General features: G+C 39.5%; 1 protein-coding gene across 1 annotated transcript in view; it reads right to left on the minus strand.

Moving 5' to 3' along the window:
- Positions 1-3,143: 3,143 nt before the first annotated feature.
- The window catches only part of LOC139463883 (multiple epidermal growth factor-like domains protein 6), a 108,415-nt gene continuing 93,360 nt past the window's right edge, over positions 3,144-18,198 (minus strand). Inside the window, exons 16-24 of the mRNA XM_071245293.1 lie at positions 15,666-15,808; positions 14,152-14,330; positions 13,387-13,457; positions 12,965-13,114; positions 11,622-11,652; positions 11,446-11,480; positions 8,199-8,289; positions 7,174-7,307; positions 3,144-4,702 (exon numbers count right to left, since the gene is read on the minus strand). Of these exons, the coding sequence (XP_071101394.1) occupies positions 4,665-4,702; positions 7,174-7,307; positions 8,199-8,289; positions 11,446-11,480; positions 11,622-11,652; positions 12,965-13,114; positions 13,387-13,457; positions 14,152-14,330; positions 15,666-15,808 (872 nt within the window). The 3' untranslated portion in view covers positions 3,144-4,664. The remainder of the gene's footprint in view (positions 4,703-7,173; positions 7,308-8,198; positions 8,290-11,445; positions 11,481-11,621; positions 11,653-12,964; positions 13,115-13,386; positions 13,458-14,151; positions 14,331-15,665; positions 15,809-18,198) is intronic.

The following is an 18,198-nucleotide window of genomic DNA, read 5'->3' on the forward strand; positions in this document are numbered from 1 at the left end:
TATCAACAATACATATCCTGACAATGCTATATATTCATATGACCTGTTGCATAGTCAGGTCCCATTACAATCTTGAGGTAGGTTGGTTTGTTGTTTAACGCCGCACTCAGCAATATTCCAGCTATATGACGGCGGTCTGTAAATAATCGAGTCTGGACCAGACAATCCAGTGATTAATATCATGAGCATCGACCCACGCAATTGGGACCGATGACATGTATCAACCAAGTCAGCGAACGTGACCACCCGATCCCGTTATTCGCCTTTTAAGGTGTGTGATCCAGATGTACAATATATCACACCTCTGTTACATGTTGCTGTATTTACAAAATGCATTGTGATCTCCAGGAATGTCAGCACACGAGGCTGAGCTGTTCTGCGTAACCTGAGGCTGATCACCATTCCCGGATTGTGTGATCCAGTTTTACCTGTACATTGTCCTCAGTTATCCCTTGTGGACATCGGGGGCGGTTGGGTAGCCAAGTGGTTAAAGCGTTCGCTCGTCACGCCGAAGACCCGGGTTCCATTCCCGACATGTGTACAATGTGTGAAGCCCATATCTGCTGTCTAACGCCGTGATATTGTTGAAATATTGCTAAAAGCGGTGTAAAACCATACTCACTCATGAGCATTGCTGAGTGTTATGGGCATGGCTGTTCAGGTTTACTGCTGTCTATTGATTAACCAGCAGCACCTGGGATTATAATCATAGAACGTCAGACAAAGTGTACAATATTGATAGCATTAGCTCAATACGCTCGTCTAAAAATAAGAGGTTTTATTATACACTTCCCCATCCATCTCCTGTATTCCCCATCCATCCCCTGTATTACCCATCCATTTCCTGTATTCCCATTCTATCTCCTGTATTCCTCATCAATCTCCTGTATTCCCATCCATTTCCTGTGTTCCCCATCCATCTCCTGTATTTCTCATCAATCTACTGTATCGCCCATCCTTCTCCTGCATTCCCCATCCATTTCCTGTATTCCCCCATCCATTCCCTGTATTCAAATCCATCTCCTGTAATCTCTATCCCAGTTCCGGTATACAAAATCCATCTCCTGTATTCTCCATCCATTTCCTGTACTTCCAATACATCCCCTGTATTCCCATCCATCTCCTGTATTCCCCATCTATCTCCTGTATTCCTCATCAATCCCCTGTATCGCCCATCCTTCTCCTGCATTCCCCATCCATTTCCTGTATTCCCCCATCCATCTACTGTATTCAAATCCATCTCTTGTAATCCCCATCCCGATTCCGGTATACAAATTCCATCTCCGGTTTTCTCCATCCATTTCCTGTATTCCCCCATCCATCCCCTGTAGTCCCTATCCCAATTCCCGTTAACAAAATCCATCTCCTGTTTTCCCTTTCCATGTAGTGTATTCCTTATCCATTTCCTGTATTCCCAATCCACCCCCTGTATCCTCGTCCATTTCCTGTATTCCCCATCATCTCCTATATTCGACATCCATCTCCTGTATTCCCCATCCACCGCCTGTATTCCCATCTATTTCCTGTATTCCCCATTCATCCCCTGTATTCCCCATCCATCTCCTGTATTTCTCATCCATCTCCTGTATTATAATGTTGATATATCTCCTATATTCCCCATCCCAATTTCGGTATACAAAATCCATCTCCTGTATTCCCCATCCACCGCCTGTATTCCCATCTATTTCCTGTATTCCCCATTCATCCCCTGTATTCCCCATCCATCTCCTGTATTTCTCATCATCTCCTGTATTATAATGTTGATATATCTCCTATATTCCCCATCCCAATTTCGGTATACAAAATCCATCTCCTGTATTCTCCATCCATTTCCTGTATTTCCCATCCATCCCCTGTATTTCCATCCATCTCCTGTCATTCTTCTCCTATATCCCCCATCCCAATTCCGGCAAACAAAATCCATCTCCTGTATTCCCCAACCCCACAACGATATTTCCAATTCATCCTCTGTATTCCCCATCTATTTCCTGTAAAAATGGTGAAAAATGAATATTAAAAAACATTGAAAAAAGAATATTTCTAGACATATATGAAATAAGTATCTTCGCAACTGGAAAACTGACGATCCAGGGGACTGGCACACTATCTTGTCAAATATATACAAACTTTATCATTCGAGTGAATATGAAAATAATATAATGTACCGTTATATAAAAACATTTTACATGGTAAGTGAGACGATAATTCGATCTAGTTTATAATATATTCTATTTCGGTAGAACTTGATTTATGCATTTGACTCCAAATGCTCATAAAGTAACAATTTGTTGTCCACTAAAAAACGGCGTAATGTTTACAGAGCAGCATATCGTTACTGTAGATACAATGTAGATATCATATTTTCTTAACTGCAGAAATGTCACTTCCCGTCACTGGATACAAAGAATATACAAAAGTCAACGATAGATAGCCGGTCTCGATTATCCGCCGATTATTCTATTAGTCCTCAAAGGCAAAATAACGGTATGAATTGATCACTGAAAAGTAGTGATGATACCAGGTGTTCGCGAAAACAGATTTCACTTTAGATTGTCCATGAATGTTAAATATTTACACAGCTTCGAGACTGTGAGTTAAAATAATCGACTCTACCGTAATCAGAAATGAAATAACATTGTTATCTTCTTGGCGATCGAGGTGTGATATTTTGTCACGCATTTTGCTAAATATGGATCTTCAGTATTAAAAGAAATTATCAAATTTAGTTTCGGAAGCTGAAATAAAACGCAGCCTGCTGCTACATCAGGTAAAGCGAATAGTAAGAACGGACGGGACAGAAGACACCAGCACTGTAAAATACCGTTCACATCATGAGTACTGTCAGAGTTGCTTCCCTTGTCTTATTTACAAAGTGTCACATGAAGTTTAATGGGGCGATAAGGCAGCAATAAATATATTTATTGTAGAATCATTGCACAGCTGGAAGACAATATCAATATGTCTTTGGGGATTGCAATGATATACTATTATTGATTAATGTATTTCCCGGAATATGAATCTGAAATAAGATCGCTTCCACATGTAACAAGTGCTCATGTCTGAACCCATGCACAGACTATGGGTCCACAACGTTGTCTTATAGCGACCGGAGGAAATAATGAACCGTACGTCGTCCAGCAGGTTGAACAACTTAATAGAAACATGTTTATTAATTGAATACATACATAAAGGTCATATTATGTACAAAAGACATGGATTAATGTGTTTTTGCATAGATGAACACGTGTGGCCATACTTTTGAAAATAAGTTTACTTTCCATCCCATCGACCCCAGGACACTAAATTAACCATACACTGTTAACCAGAACTCAGAGCATTGAGTAAAAATCTGTTGTGGCCATCTTTATTATGTTTGAAACTTGAGTGTTTTCCCCTTAATATCGGTTACAGCAAACTGGTGATGCTACAGTGATCTTCAATTGATGTTAAGAATCAAATTGATCTGCAAAGATAATCAAATTTCCTGACAAATTCTTAAATGAATGCATTGTTACTGGTGTACAATCTGAAACTACAGTGTGAGTGTCACCCGTTACATTTTGTCTCATTCACATTGTATATAAATGATATATTTGTACATGGGCTGGCCGTTCCACTTAATTATACTTTCTTTCTGAAATGTCGGTAGGGTATAGATAATACAAATGTACTAAAACGTCATTATGGCCTTTAAATCTGAGCTGCATAAATAAATAAATAAATAAATAAATAAATAAATAAATAAATAAATAAATAAATAAATAAGTAAATAAATAAATAAATAAATAAATAAATAATAACAGGACAACCGTTACATGGACAATCATACACCCCATTGGGTAGATACATGTAAGTACACAAAGCAGCCACAAGGCATCACGTTTTTACACAACAGGTAAACATACATGTATAACCTCAGCTGAGTTACGGGATTAGCACTAAGGCTGTTCCGCGACAGTTCCCATCGCCAACATGTCACGGTCCTTATACGAAGTTCACTACATTACAATACTAGTTGTTGCCAGACACTCTCCTGGAGGTATCTATCTATACATGTACATGTATAGCACACTTTTTCTCAGTTCATGTAGATTCAGCTATGACTCAACGAGATTCATCAAGCGGACACTGTTAACAGTGGGTTATACGATATTTAAATTAAAAATCGACGTCAATGTCTGCAGCTGATGAAGCGAACACGGAGTCCTGAAAGGTGACCTGTCTCTGTACCTACATCATAGGAGGACTGTAGTCCAGCTGTACTGCTATCATATCAATGCTATTCAATATAACCAAGGCCCGCTTCTTAAAGGACTCGTAAACTGTTCTGGAGACTGCCCCAAGTCTAGGCCACGACTCGATCCTCATGGGAAATGAATCATACACAAATGAGCAAGCATAACTGTAAAAGTCAAAAGCTGCAGTCTGAGAAAGCCATAGCCAACGGGTCATTGATTCATAGCCAACATGAAATTCGGCTTTCTGATACCAAATCAGTTATCCCTACACAACTGCTTGGTGGTGATGGTTGAGGTACACGTGTGTAGGCATTGGTGATCCGTGTTGATCCCAAGTCCTGTTGGTAAATGCTCGTAAGCATATTGAGAGCTGTTGAGGGCTGATGAGAGTTGTACCTGAGCTTGTTAGTCGTGGGTGATGAGGCTTCAGACATCCTCACTATCATCTCTATAGTAGTCATCTTCTGTAACAAAACACTTATTGTAAAGGATCCGTTCGTTATTGAGTTTTGTCCTTGCCCAATTTCCACATATTATCCACGTTCCCATTAAGGGGTTATTGGCAACAAACCAGAGGCTATAGCTAAATGATCTATAGTTGCTTTCTCAGCATCAGTATTAGTAATAGCAAGCAAAGCATCCTTAAAATCAGCATCTGATATATAGTTTGGTACAACAATTTTCGAAAGTTGCTCGCCACCTCCTACATATGATAATTCAACAGGACAATATATCTAAGTAAATCACATAACCTAGATGTATGTGGTCATACTTCTATTTCTTGTGCCACATATTCCAATATCTTTTCTGCCGACGAAATTAAAACCATGTTCCGAAAAATGTTCTATTTACACCACAGTGCACACAACTGGAGGAACAAACTCTCTTCCCAAACTTAACAAGAACGCTCGTATCAAACTTGAAACTGGCAGCTAAGTCAATGTTATCTAGAATCGAATTGGGTTTTTCCAAAGAATATTTCCAGATGTGGATTTTTATTGTATTTTATCGTATTGCATTGTAATGTTTCGTATGTATTGTATTGGTTTCGTGCTGTATTGTATTGTCTGTTTCGGATAATATTTATTGTACTTAATTGTGTGGTTTCGTTTTGTATTTGATTATTGTGATGTGTTGTGTTGTATTGTATTGGAATATCTAATTAGACATAATATATATGTTGAAATATGTTGAAATGTGGTATATTTTAAAAGAAAAGCATGATTCAAGGTTCAGATACATGTTACTGGAGAAGTGTGGAAAGAAAGCTATTTTTGTCCAGTGCAATTATATATCAGCTGCAAAAGCGGTACCAATAAACGTTTGCTGCACATTGATCTCATTAAAATCTTATACTCCGAGACAATACCTTCATGCGTGTAGATCTGAGGACACTGCCATAAAATGTCAAGTAATTTGAACCCTGAGCGAACATTGACCTTACAATCTAAATGAAGGAAGCGTGGGTCTTTGAGCCAATCAGATGTCAGCTTTCTAACACAAAAGGCTTCATTCTTAACCATCACGATTCGGAGTGTCATGGCGCCCATATACGACAGAGTGAATAAAATATCCACAACAAATGCAACGTTTACTTTCGGAACAAGCCGATTAAATTTGTTTTAGAGAAACAGCCATCACATCGTAATGCTTAGCGCACTCGAGAATGTAGATGCCTTGGTGAGACCTTCTAGGAGGTTCCTCAGATCTTGACTCAGGCCGGTATTGTATCAGAATAGGATGTCTAATTGTAATGAGATTGGCGCTACATATACGCAAGACATTAAAGCCTTGGCGACAAATGCATAGGACAAAAGCAATAGGAACTCAATCTTTTCATCTGCATCTACGCCTACATGTACCAGGGATGGCTGAAACGTACTGAGGCTAACTAGGACGGAATGCGTTGACGGAAGTCAACATAATTTCCTCCGAGGTCCACACACTTCTGCCAAAGATGCTTGTGAATCCGGATGATGTTCAATGACTTCAAAGCCAGTATAACATTGCATCCATAGCGACAACAGACACGTGCATTGTCCTGGCGGAACGATACACCTTAAGTGAGCAGATTAGCATATTAGTATTGGCCACATTGGCCACCAATAGGATTCCTTTGGAATGCCAGAGAACCGAAGCCATCACCTTGAAAGCTGACGGAACAGGCTTTGCATTTTTCTTCGGATTAAAGGTCAGATGTTCCACTTCTTTGACTATTTTTGTCTCCGGCTGATAGTGGTGAATGCAAGACTCATGGTTACAAATCTCTCAACAACATATGTTGGATCTGCGTACATTCTCACGAGAGATGATGAACCTGTAATGTTTCAGTCCAAAGCCTTGGAGCCAAACGTGGTGATACCTTTGTCATACCCAGTTGGCAACTCTTTCATTATATATTCCTACCATATTGGTTATGTGAGTGAGTCATCTATCATTATCATATGATGTACTTTATAAAAATAAACCATAGCGGTGGCAGTTAAAAGACTTCCTGATCTTGGCTTACGTTCCATGACCTCTCGTCCACTATTGAACTTCTCTGCCTCTCAACAATGGCAAAGCAAGGAGCATCATTCCCCAAAAGTTGACACCATGTCAGCATGCATGGCTGTTGGAGTTAGCGATTTCAGATGTATAGATACTTGCACTGATGGCAGCACAGGTAGCCAATTTAGTTCATTTTCATCAACGGAGAATACCTAGTCAAATTGATGCCAGAAATATGCTGCCTGGTTGTGTGTTAGGTTCGAATGTAGGCTGTTAGCCTTGAACATATTGTTCTTAATACATGCAAACTGTTAAGGGTGTACTCTACATCCTTCGTAGTTAGGCTCAGAACCTTTTAGCCACACCTCTACAATACTCCTACTACTACCTGCAGCCGCCACTACTCCTACGCCATAAAGGTCAGAGGCTATGTGCAAACCCTGACCTTCTGCTATCGTACTCATCGCAGACGACTTCCGGCGAACATTTTGTTTGACCCGGATGCCCAGATCACGTGACATTCGTCTCAGTTGGAAAATCTTCTGCCGAGTTGCTCTTCCAAATCTCATGTATGCTTCCCTGTGAAATAAAATGCGACATATTACTCGGATTTTTCTTGGTTATCATTAAAACACAAACCAAACTGGTTGTGATATTTGGTTACTGTACGTTATACTATCCTTTCAGGCAATCAAATATCATAATCATCATGTGAAAACGATTACCAAAGCATCCCAATGGTTACCCTGCGTCACGAACAACTCTTACGTTGATCTTGCACGGAGCTTAGAGGAGGTCATTCATGGTTGACTGGTAGTTAATAGTTTTGGAGGAACCCCGATGCCACAAGGGTTAATGAGTTATTCCTGATGTTTAAACACATTGTGTTTTCCTTAAGAAAAAAATTCAAACAAATATTTTTTTAAAAACATAGATAGACTTATGCCTGTATTGAAAAGTTTTAATCTAAAACAATATTATTTCGGAACATAACTTCTAAAATATCCTTCTTAGCAGGCAAAACAATTATTATTTTTAGAGTATGAAACGCCCTTTTTTAATCTGTCCTCCAAAGAAAGCCCAGGTCTATCCTTTAAAAGTCATCCTCAGCTAATCGTTCTGTCAGGCCAAGGGTCGATATTGTAGTTACAAAGAGACTATAGCGCAAGGTTTAGCGTCGCGTCTTATAATAGGTCTTGAAACTAGTGCCTAGTTTGAAACATAAATATTTCTCGTGGGCAAATTGGGTAATTATTAACTCATTTTTTTCTCAATCGTAGTCATTTACGTAAGAATCCCAATTGCGTGGATCGATGTTCATGATATCAATCACTGGATTGTCTGGTCCAGACTCGATTATTTACAGACCGCCGTCATATAGCTTAAATATTGCTGAGTGCGGCGTTAAACAACAAACCAACCAACAATTTCAGTAAGACAGGGGTTAGGAATCACTTGATATAAACTTACCTGGCTGTCATTTGTCTTTTCCGTGTAATTATTTCATACACAATCAGGAAGAGCAACACGAGGAAGAAGGCAGCCAAGGTGAGACCAACAACTGTCAATGCATCCATGTGGAATGTTGATGAAGCACAATAACGTATCTACTATTGTGAAAGTTGTTACGATGAGCTTATCATCTTCGAAAGACGTTAATGAACCTTAATGATCGTATTGGGTACACAAAGCAACTTAGGCAAGTAATAGCAGTTCCTGAAACATCGATACCTCTGTGAAGACACCTTGAAATGAAACATCAGGATTTTTCACTATATAAATGTTTCCTCCACTAGGTTGTCTATTGCTTTCTTAATGTGTGAGTGCGTATGGTTTTACGCCGCTTCTAGCAATATTTCAGCAATATAACGGCGCGGCACACTAAAATTGGGCTTCACACGTTGTACCCATGTAGGCATTCAAACCCTGGTTTGGGACGAGCGAACGCTTTCACCACTATATTTTGTCAACTAACATTTTGTAACCCGGTTCTTCACAATTATTTTCCCTTTAACACGCAACGGAAGTTGGTTATTATCTAATAATAATCGTTGACCTAACTAGAAATACCATTTTGGAATATTTCATAGAAGAAAAATATCTTCTTCATTGTTATCATGTAATTTTGTGACCGCTGACACGGCCCTGTGAGAACAACCGATTTACAATGACAATAATTGGTGTCAAACATGTTTGCTACATGCATGGTCTAAGGTCATGGTCATATCCACCCCAATGACGAGGGAATGTCTCAAAGTCATGTAAATAAATTAAAATGACTTTTGAACGGAACTTTTATTGAAACTGCCTAGCAAATGAAAACTTAATATCAGGCCTTCCTATCTATCGGAGTGAAGTGAAGAAATTATTATACATCCATATAATGTGAGGAATTTCGCTATGAGAAGTGAAAACAAAAAAGATAGATCATAAAGCCGTTTCCGTGACCACATAATACCAATACTAATAATACCACATATTGATACTTGGACTTGCTTGTCCCTAAATGAAAAATAATTACAAATAGACAGAGAACATAATATAAATGTAACATGCGCTGAAATTATTGTTGTTCACCATTTTCTTCTCGTTGCAATTCCTTAAAAGGTGTCGTCGCTCGGCTTATATATTTTTTTTCACTCTGATAGATAGGAAGGCCTGAATATTATTCCAGAATGGTTGATGAAAACACCTTCCGAGTATCTGAAAAGTCGGGACATTACATCACATGGGCACTCGTCGGACAATCCGTGTCCAATGTCTGTGTCATCGTAGTATTTAAATAAATAACGGTAGGTGGAATGGCATCTCGCAATTCCTGCTTGTCAAAACTTCTTTGAGAGCCATTTAGAAGTTGGAGGACGAAGTAAGGATAAGAGTTATGGATTAACAGCTTCTTTATTACAAATAGGAGCGACGTTTCGGTGTAGATTCTAACACCTTACTTACTTACTTACTTACTTTGGAGATTTAACGTGCGCTTTCCGACTGATGCGTATTTCGCACACGGGCCCGGCCAGGCCATTTAATGTGTTTCCGAAAGGGGCGAGGGTGGTCTGTGCAACCCAAGAGGGGGCTTTAGGGGTTGCTTATATAGAATTTGGGAATTTTGAGATTTGGAATAGATGCTGATGGGGTTGGGGAGGAGAACTAAGGGAGCTGGGTATGGTGGATGATTGTTTGTTTATGTGATTTTGATTTGGTAGGTTATTATGGTTTTAGATGCGTTTTATTAGTTCCGTTTTTATTAAGAATACGCCTAAGGCCTTGAAGTTTTCTAGTTTATTTTGTGGGTTTAGTATTGCTTCTAGAGTGAGAGCCTTGTTTAGATTGAGGGTGGTTTGTAATGCGGTTCGATGTGTTAGGTAGTGTGTGCAGTGGATGAGTGCGTGTTCTGGGGTTTCTGGTTGTTTGCAGTGTGGGCAGTTACCTGTAGTGTGTTTTTTAAATTTTTTTAGGTGGTTATTTAGGTTGGTGTGTCCTGTTTGGAGTTTAGTGATTACTCTGTCGATTTTTTTTGATGGATGGAGAATTTTTGGTTTGGTTAGTGGTTTGCTGAGCACTCTTTTGATTTTGCTATTTGAGTTTAGATATAGGTTATGCCATTTTTTTGTGATTTTTTGTTTGTTTACACTTTTAATTTCTGTTTTTGAGATGGGTAAGTTTAAGCTTATTTCTGGGATTTTAAGGGATAGTTTAGCTGCTTTATCGGCGTTTTCATTACCGTATATTCCTACGTGGGCGGGTATCCACAAGAAGGTTATTGATTCTAACACCGTTATCAAGCAAGTGATGTACAGAGTATGGTTGACAAGCATGTATACAGGTAGGAGGCAGTGTTTATACAGTAGAGTAGATGAGAAGATGGGGATGTAAAATGTAGTTACAGTGACGTAGGGAAGCCGGTTATGTACACAAAAGGGGTGATACAAGGTAAACATCTGACAGGTGAAGCCAGTAGTATAAATAAAGGGAGTATGACTGATTGGGGTCTTTGATTAGTCGATGGTACGCCGGGGGTATGTAACAGACTTGATCAGGTTCATTGATGGTTGGAGTCTTTTGATGTAGATGGCTTCTTGGAGTTTTCTTATTTTGAAGTCTTTGAGGTTGTTGTAAGGGTTTTGATTTTGTCCCACCGGATGCTATGGCTGGGGTTGGGCATGGGCATGGTCTGATAGAGCTGACTTAAAGTCAACATTGTTTTCTGATTGGCTGATGTCGACTTCTTGTCAGACTTTTTTTTATTCGGACATGAAAAATTATGAAACTGGTATTTCAGTCAACGACGATTATTAGATAATAACTAACTTTTGTCGCGTGATTGTGTATTTAATGGAAAATAATTGTGTAAGACCGGGTGCAAATATGATAGTTGACTAAAGGCTACCCCTACGTGCTCCTGAACAATGGACCAACAATGGATACATGAGTGAGTGAGATATAACGCCGCTTTGTGAGATAGTTTAATTGTATAAACAGCGTGACTGCGTGTCTTAACATGGAAGGAAAACCTGAAGTGATGCAGGACTTACTAGCACGGGTATGGCGGTGCCACAAGGATCGACCATAATCAGTGCCTAATCGGGACCTTTGATGGCCGGATCCTGCAACAACTAAGGGGTGTAGCTCTGCATAGCGAATTGCTGCACCTTAGTGGGTATGAAAGTAGTAGAAAGGTACTAGAAAGTATTATTTATTAAGACGTTGCACTTACATTCCCAGTTCGTTTTACAGTTATCACTTCCGCAGCTGAAATGAGAACATTTAATAATAATAATAATAATTAACGATCATGATGAATCTAAACACTGTTACTGTACATGCACAATGTATTCTTCGTCGTTGGTTAATTTGCATGTAACGTTTCTCTGATAAGTGCAAAGTACTCACGATTCTTGATGCAGTTCCGCTGTCGTTGGTTCTGGAAGCAGATGAATTCTTTAGGAGCTTAGGGTCTGGGAATACTATTTATAATATCAAAACAACGATCACATAGTCAGGATTACTTCATATCAGCTCGCGTTAAATAATAACGTCACGTATGAATGGTATGGTATCGTGATAAAAGGTCCCAAAATGTGTTTTACCTAAACTGGTCAGTTATTTATACATATTTCAAATCCCTTAAACGAATCCTTTCCTCCTATACGGGTATGGTAAACTTAATTGGACTGACGTGCATGTTTCTTAGCCTAACCAGTATCATTAGCGTACGCTGACTTACAAATGATTATTACATTCAGTCATGATTGTGTGACTGAAGCGTAAATCACCACTACAAAATAGTGTTGGACGGTTAACTAAAACGTCTGCCTGACCAAAACCTGCATCCTTTTCATGATAGATTCCAATAACCGAAACTTAGCATACTGTAAACATTCGCGGGCGATGAGATGGTAAGTTGCTTCACGCTGCAGTCAGCCATATTGCAACTTTATCACGGGGCCTGTGAATAAGCAAATCTGGATAGGCAAACCCGTGACTGAGAGCAACGCTCCGGGTGTGATGACACGCAATCATCCAAATCACAGAGCCTCAACAACAGATTCTCCAAGAATCGGCATGAGGTACTGGGGACCCTAATCTTAACCAGAATCCCCAAAAGAGGCGGAATAAGACCAGGGCCCTGGGTCCATTTGCACAAAGCGATCTTAGCGCTAAGTCTATCTTAACTCCTATGCTTTAACATGGACCTACGGAGTCGTAGCGCTAAGATCGCTTTGTGCAAGTGGGCCCTGTTTCACGAAGCGATTTTAGCGTTAAGACGAACGTCACTCCTATACTTTACCACAACTTATGGCAGTCGAAGCGCTAGGGTCCCGTCGTGAAACGGGCCTGACATTACGCCTAGGCATTGCATACCCAATATGCCCATATCATTTAACCGTATTATGATGTTTTCACAAGTAATTATACCCTTATGACCCGGGTAGAGAATAGGTCTTCAGCAAACCATGCTTGCCGTAACTGGCTACTATGCTTGTCGCAAGAGGCGACTAACGGGATCGGATGGTCAGGTTCGCTGACTTGGTTGATACATGTCATCGTATCCCAATTGCAAATATCGATGCTCATGGTGTCAGTCACGGTATTGTCTGTTCCAGATTCTTTTTATTTACTGACCGCCGTCATATAGCTGGAATATTGCAACAAACACAAGTAATTATACACTGCGTCAGCGGACGGTGCTTCCCCGTGTGTTCACGTACAGGGCAATTTGTTGTTACATATACCTATACACTTTCGGCCCATCCTGAGTCCCAGTCTCCTGGAGTCGTCATCGTAGATTGACCTACAGACGCACAGGAAGCCCCCGAGGGTGTTGATGCACCAGGAGCCGGAGTGGCAGTCGTTGTAGTCGCTGTGCCTACACTCATCCAGGTCTGTAAACGACAGTACGGTGAAGTCTTTAAGCAGACCCTTCATATAATGGAACCATTCCCTATAGTTATTGTCATGTCTTCAAGACAAACAACAGTTTTCTCTGAATATTTTTCAACACACTTGTTTAGGATATTCAGGATTGTTTTGTAAAACATGAGCCAAAAGTATCTTTTCCAGTAATTCCTGGAACAAATCGGTATTCCGAATGACAGAGTATCCCTGCAATCAATACACAAGACATTCATATCTTACCCTCCTTGATAGAACTTACCTTTGACTTTAACATGGCTAAAATAAGGTGTGCCAACTTTTAACCGACTTTGTCCCAATTCACCATTAGACCTGGAGTAACAGTATTGAAACAGGAATTACATCTTCCATATTACTTGGCAAAGTGAGTGAGTGAGTGAATAAGGTTTTAGCAATATTTCACCAATATCAAGAAAATATTGCAAATTGGTGTAATAGTATCACAAATGGATACTTCGTCATCATAACGTGTAGACACCTTGATAAGGTATAAGGTCTTATCAGTCTCATAATTAAAAAAGACCGCTGGCGTGGTCTAGTGGATAGAGCGTCTGCCTGGAGAGCAGAAGGTCGGTGGTTTGATCCCGCCCGCTTCATACCAAAAGACGTTTCAAGGTTTTATAATGCTAGCCCACTGAGATACCATGCCGCAGTTTAACACGAACACCCCTCTCAGACCCAGTATGCTGATTCCGAGCCGAATACCCCTTGTTTCATGCCATTAATGCCGAGCGCCAGACAGGGTACTAAGTACCATCTGTCATCTTTTGGTATGACGCAGCTGGGGATCGAACCATCGACATTCCGCTCTTCGGGCAGTCTCAACCCAATAGACCACGGAGGCAGCACCCTATTGAAGACTGACTGACCTTTTCGAAATAGAAAATAAATATTAATATTTTGGTAAATTTTTGAAATTATTATATTTTACTCATTCATATTAACACATAATTTGATTATTATTGAATCTAATAATTGTGGAACAAAGCCGTGTGATATGTGTTACCTTTCTATCAATAGAACCAACCAATCTTCGATAAGCTGTGGCTGCATTGGGTTGTACTTCCGGGCGGTCACCTGTACAACCGCGGATACATTAAGACCCGGATGGAGATCGGTGATATTAAGCAGCGAACTGCGCAGGTACTTGGAGGGTAGGGAGGCGTTGAGAAATATGTTGTCAAGCTGTACAAACATAAATAAATATCAGTCGTACTATATATCAGTTTCATCATTATAAGGTATAGATATTTCCCTCAAATGAAATTAAATTATCTTTTGTTTTGTTTTAATTTGTGAAATTAAACTATTAGTCCAGGCAAAATAAGGTTTCACTTGGAACAAATTGCAACAGAAATTATTTCACTACAATGCATTTCTGCAAGGTCCCGAAAACAGCATACTAAAAGTCCCAAGCAATCCTAATTTGGGAAATATGTCTAATTTTGATCATCCAATATGACCATCAATTATCAATATATCTTCCATATTTCAGATGAGGTTCATGTTTTGATGGGGAAAAAATATGTGTTGTATTCAGAAATAGACATATTATGTTTCTAAAAAGATATTCACAACTACTGAACGTTTTCGACTATTGACAAAATCTGCAAAAATTCAAGATGACCGCCAATTTTAAGATGGCCGACAAGTGTCCTATATGTGTTTACACTGTTGAATCTTTTAAATCTAAAACAGTGTTCTAGGACTTATATGCATATGACTTGGCACTCTAACTCACTGAAGTATAGTTAACACTTCCAAGATGGCCGCCAAGAGTTTGATGGCTAGACGTAGAATATCAATACACCGTTGGTCTCTGATGACATATTTGGGTGATTTGAACTTCTTCATTGGGGTAAACAGACCTAAGGATGCATGTAGAATACTCATTCATTTGCATAAATGCAATATAACCACCAAGATATCCAACAATCCAATGTTGATTGTTATTGTCTGAATATACTTATCAACATGACAATAACGCTATTCACCTTCGATATGTAGGATAAAGGAGCTTCCGTCGCTGTCATTATTGAATATTTACTACTGTATGGGGAGGTGGGGTGAAATTGGGTTTAAGGTCGTGTTAAGGATTAATGCAGTTATATTGAGACGTGAATGCATGTGTGTGTGTGTGGCTGCTCGTACTTGTCAGGACTATCCATGTTTTATAGCGCTAGCCTACTGAGACACCTGTACAACACGAATACCCCACCCAGACAGGCAGGGTAACAAATAGTATATTTTAACGTCCTCTGGTATGACGCGGCCGGGGATCGAACCACCCACCTTCCGCTCTCTGGGCAGACAACAGAGGCGGTCAACTTTTGTATGGCCACATATGGATCGCGACATTTTTTATACTTATGATTATTACTATTGTTATTGCTGATGAATAATTATCATAATATAGTAACATACTATAATTGCTTCTGATAATAGTAATAGTAAAAGATGATGACTACGAAGATGATGATGGCGAGGGAAAAAGATGAAAAGACGTCGCTTTCTACTCACCCCTGCCAGGGTTATCCTTGACCTCATCTCGTTGTAGCGATCAGAGCTTCTGTTGGCAAGACTAGGGTGGAATGTGATGGGCAGGTAATCATATGTGCCAGCCTCCATGGTAATGTTGAATGAGACGTGATAGGACTGGGTTGCTGAAACAAATAACAGTAAAATATACACCCAAGGGACAAAACATCCTCTATATCTCGAGGACTAGCATAACAGAAATGAATTGTGTACATGACGTTTTGTCTCCATCCTCTATATTTACCGGGATGCAGTTCGGTAAACTACACTGACCCCTGGATCCAATGTCAAATTACCCGCCCTTGATTTCCATGCATTTGCTAATTTGATTGGCTTCGCTACTAGGTCTAACGTACCAATCAGAATGCGAGTCACAAATAGGCCTTAATGTTGGTTTGGCCAATCTCATTGATTATGATCGATTTTGCGAGAAATTCAAAACTGAAAAACCGACTGATACGCGAAAGAAAGTCCTCAAAAATCGTTTGGATGGAAAGGATGTCTTCATGTCCATTAAAACAGGCGTTGGCTTTGGTTTCTTGGTAATAGGAGTTACCTCCCTTACCCTTTCCCTTTCTCATATGTCGACGTTTGATTGTTCGGTGAACTGTTATTGCAAATCAAGGGCGGGTGATTTGCGATTGAAAGAGCCGCGAGTGTGGATCCAGGGGTGATTGTGGATCATATACGCGAATAATTTCTGTTATGTCAATGACACCAGGCCAGGTGTTCAGGGAGGTGTTAGGTTTAACTGTTCTTGAACACCTGGTGTCATCACTCTGGTTGTGACTCATAAACACAATCTTATATTGCAATTTATAATTTTTAGGTACAATGGAGCATGTTGTTTCTAGATTTCAAATAGCGTCATGCGTCATAGTTGTATGATCACGGTCACATCATCCAAAGCCTCAGTACAGCTAAGTACAATTTAAAAATGGTGGACAGGTGGACATTTCCAAATTTGACGCATCATTGAACAAAATAAAGTCTAGGGCAATTTCCTATTTTGACTTGAACCATGTGTCCTCGTGTTTGTTCAGACGACAACTTGACTTGCCTTTGCATGTGTTTATGACGTGTGCCACAGCTGAAGCAGGATACACTGACCTTTTCGCGGTATCAACACATTATATAATGATGATTCATAAACACATGCTCAGGGCGCTTTCTTATGATTAAGGAACGGGTTTTGTGCTTTACACAGTGTAACAGTAACTTCCTTGTCAACTCCTGCCTTCCTATAACGCCTTTCACTTCAGTCTATCCTTCTCTTTAATGATATATAGAATGTGAATCCTTTTGTTTTTTTAAGCCCAGTTTTATATTTCATGGAATAATAACACGTAATATAGTACAACCTCTGATATATAGTTTATAAAATATATAATTACCATGATAAAGGATTTCTATTAGCAAACTACCAAGCGCTCCCGGAGAGCAAAGTAATTGAATCCCATCGGGAAGCACTCTATGTTCGGGTAATTACATCAACTCAAGTCACGCCAAAGAGCCAGCTTCGATTCCATGCATCGTACAATGTGTGAATCACTTTTCCTATGCCCCGTATACTGAGCTACTGTAGATGCTACGTCAACGTTATCTCTCATCATTTAATTTCCAATACCTATAGACCACAGGCCTTTGTGTACAAAAGTTGAAACTTCTCTCTCACAACGTCCATACGGTACCTGAGTGAATATTATTTAGCGCCGCATCAGGTTGCTGCTATCTTAAATCTATCCTGCTCCACGCTGAAGCACGTGTGGTAAATGTGTTGTCTATTAGCTATGTCTATGTGTTGAGAGAGAGATTTTTGATATGCCAAAACTCTTAACAAAGTCGATTATTGCAACATAAGTTGGCATGCCTGTGCCGTTATAAGCCTTTGCCGTTTTGGTTGGAATCGATATTTTCTGGTACCATGTTTATTTTAGTAAGGTTCTGATAGAAACCTTCAATTTCATGCTTGGTTTCAAATTTAAATAATATGCGCTGTGAGACTACCCAGATATATAATGTTTATACATATGCGCTGTGAGACTAGCAATCAGATATATATTGTTATAGACAAAATCTTTTGTCTCGTTATCTTTATTCGATGTGGGATACAGACGAATAGCGTCACCATAACAAACTCAAGTCTTTGATAGGCATTTGGATGTTAGAAGAACAAAGATCGCAACTTCTTTGTTCAGAAATTTTTATCCCTAAAAAAATGTCATGTAAACAAAAGGAACTCATTTGGTCATACTGGTTGGGTGAACCCACGACTATTCTAATAGTTCTATCTATTTATACACAACATAGTACAGTGCTATTTCAGCATTACCTAAAAATACACGGCAGCTTATCATGCTAAACCATTATGATGACGTCATACTATTGGTCTCACAGTTGATTCTGAGCTAGGAATTCAATTTCCATTCTGAACGTGCATTTTAAGGAAATAAACCTGACGCAACTATAGCTCATAATGCAAAATCATAGTGAAAGTATGTTCAACCAAACATGT

Source organism: Haliotis cracherodii, unplaced genomic scaffold (genome assembly GCF_022045235.1).
Source record: "Haliotis cracherodii isolate W230 unplaced genomic scaffold, xgHalCrac1.p SCAF_16, whole genome shotgun sequence".
Lineage (NCBI taxonomy): Eukaryota > Metazoa > Mollusca > Gastropoda > Lepetellida > Haliotidae > Haliotis > Haliotis cracherodii.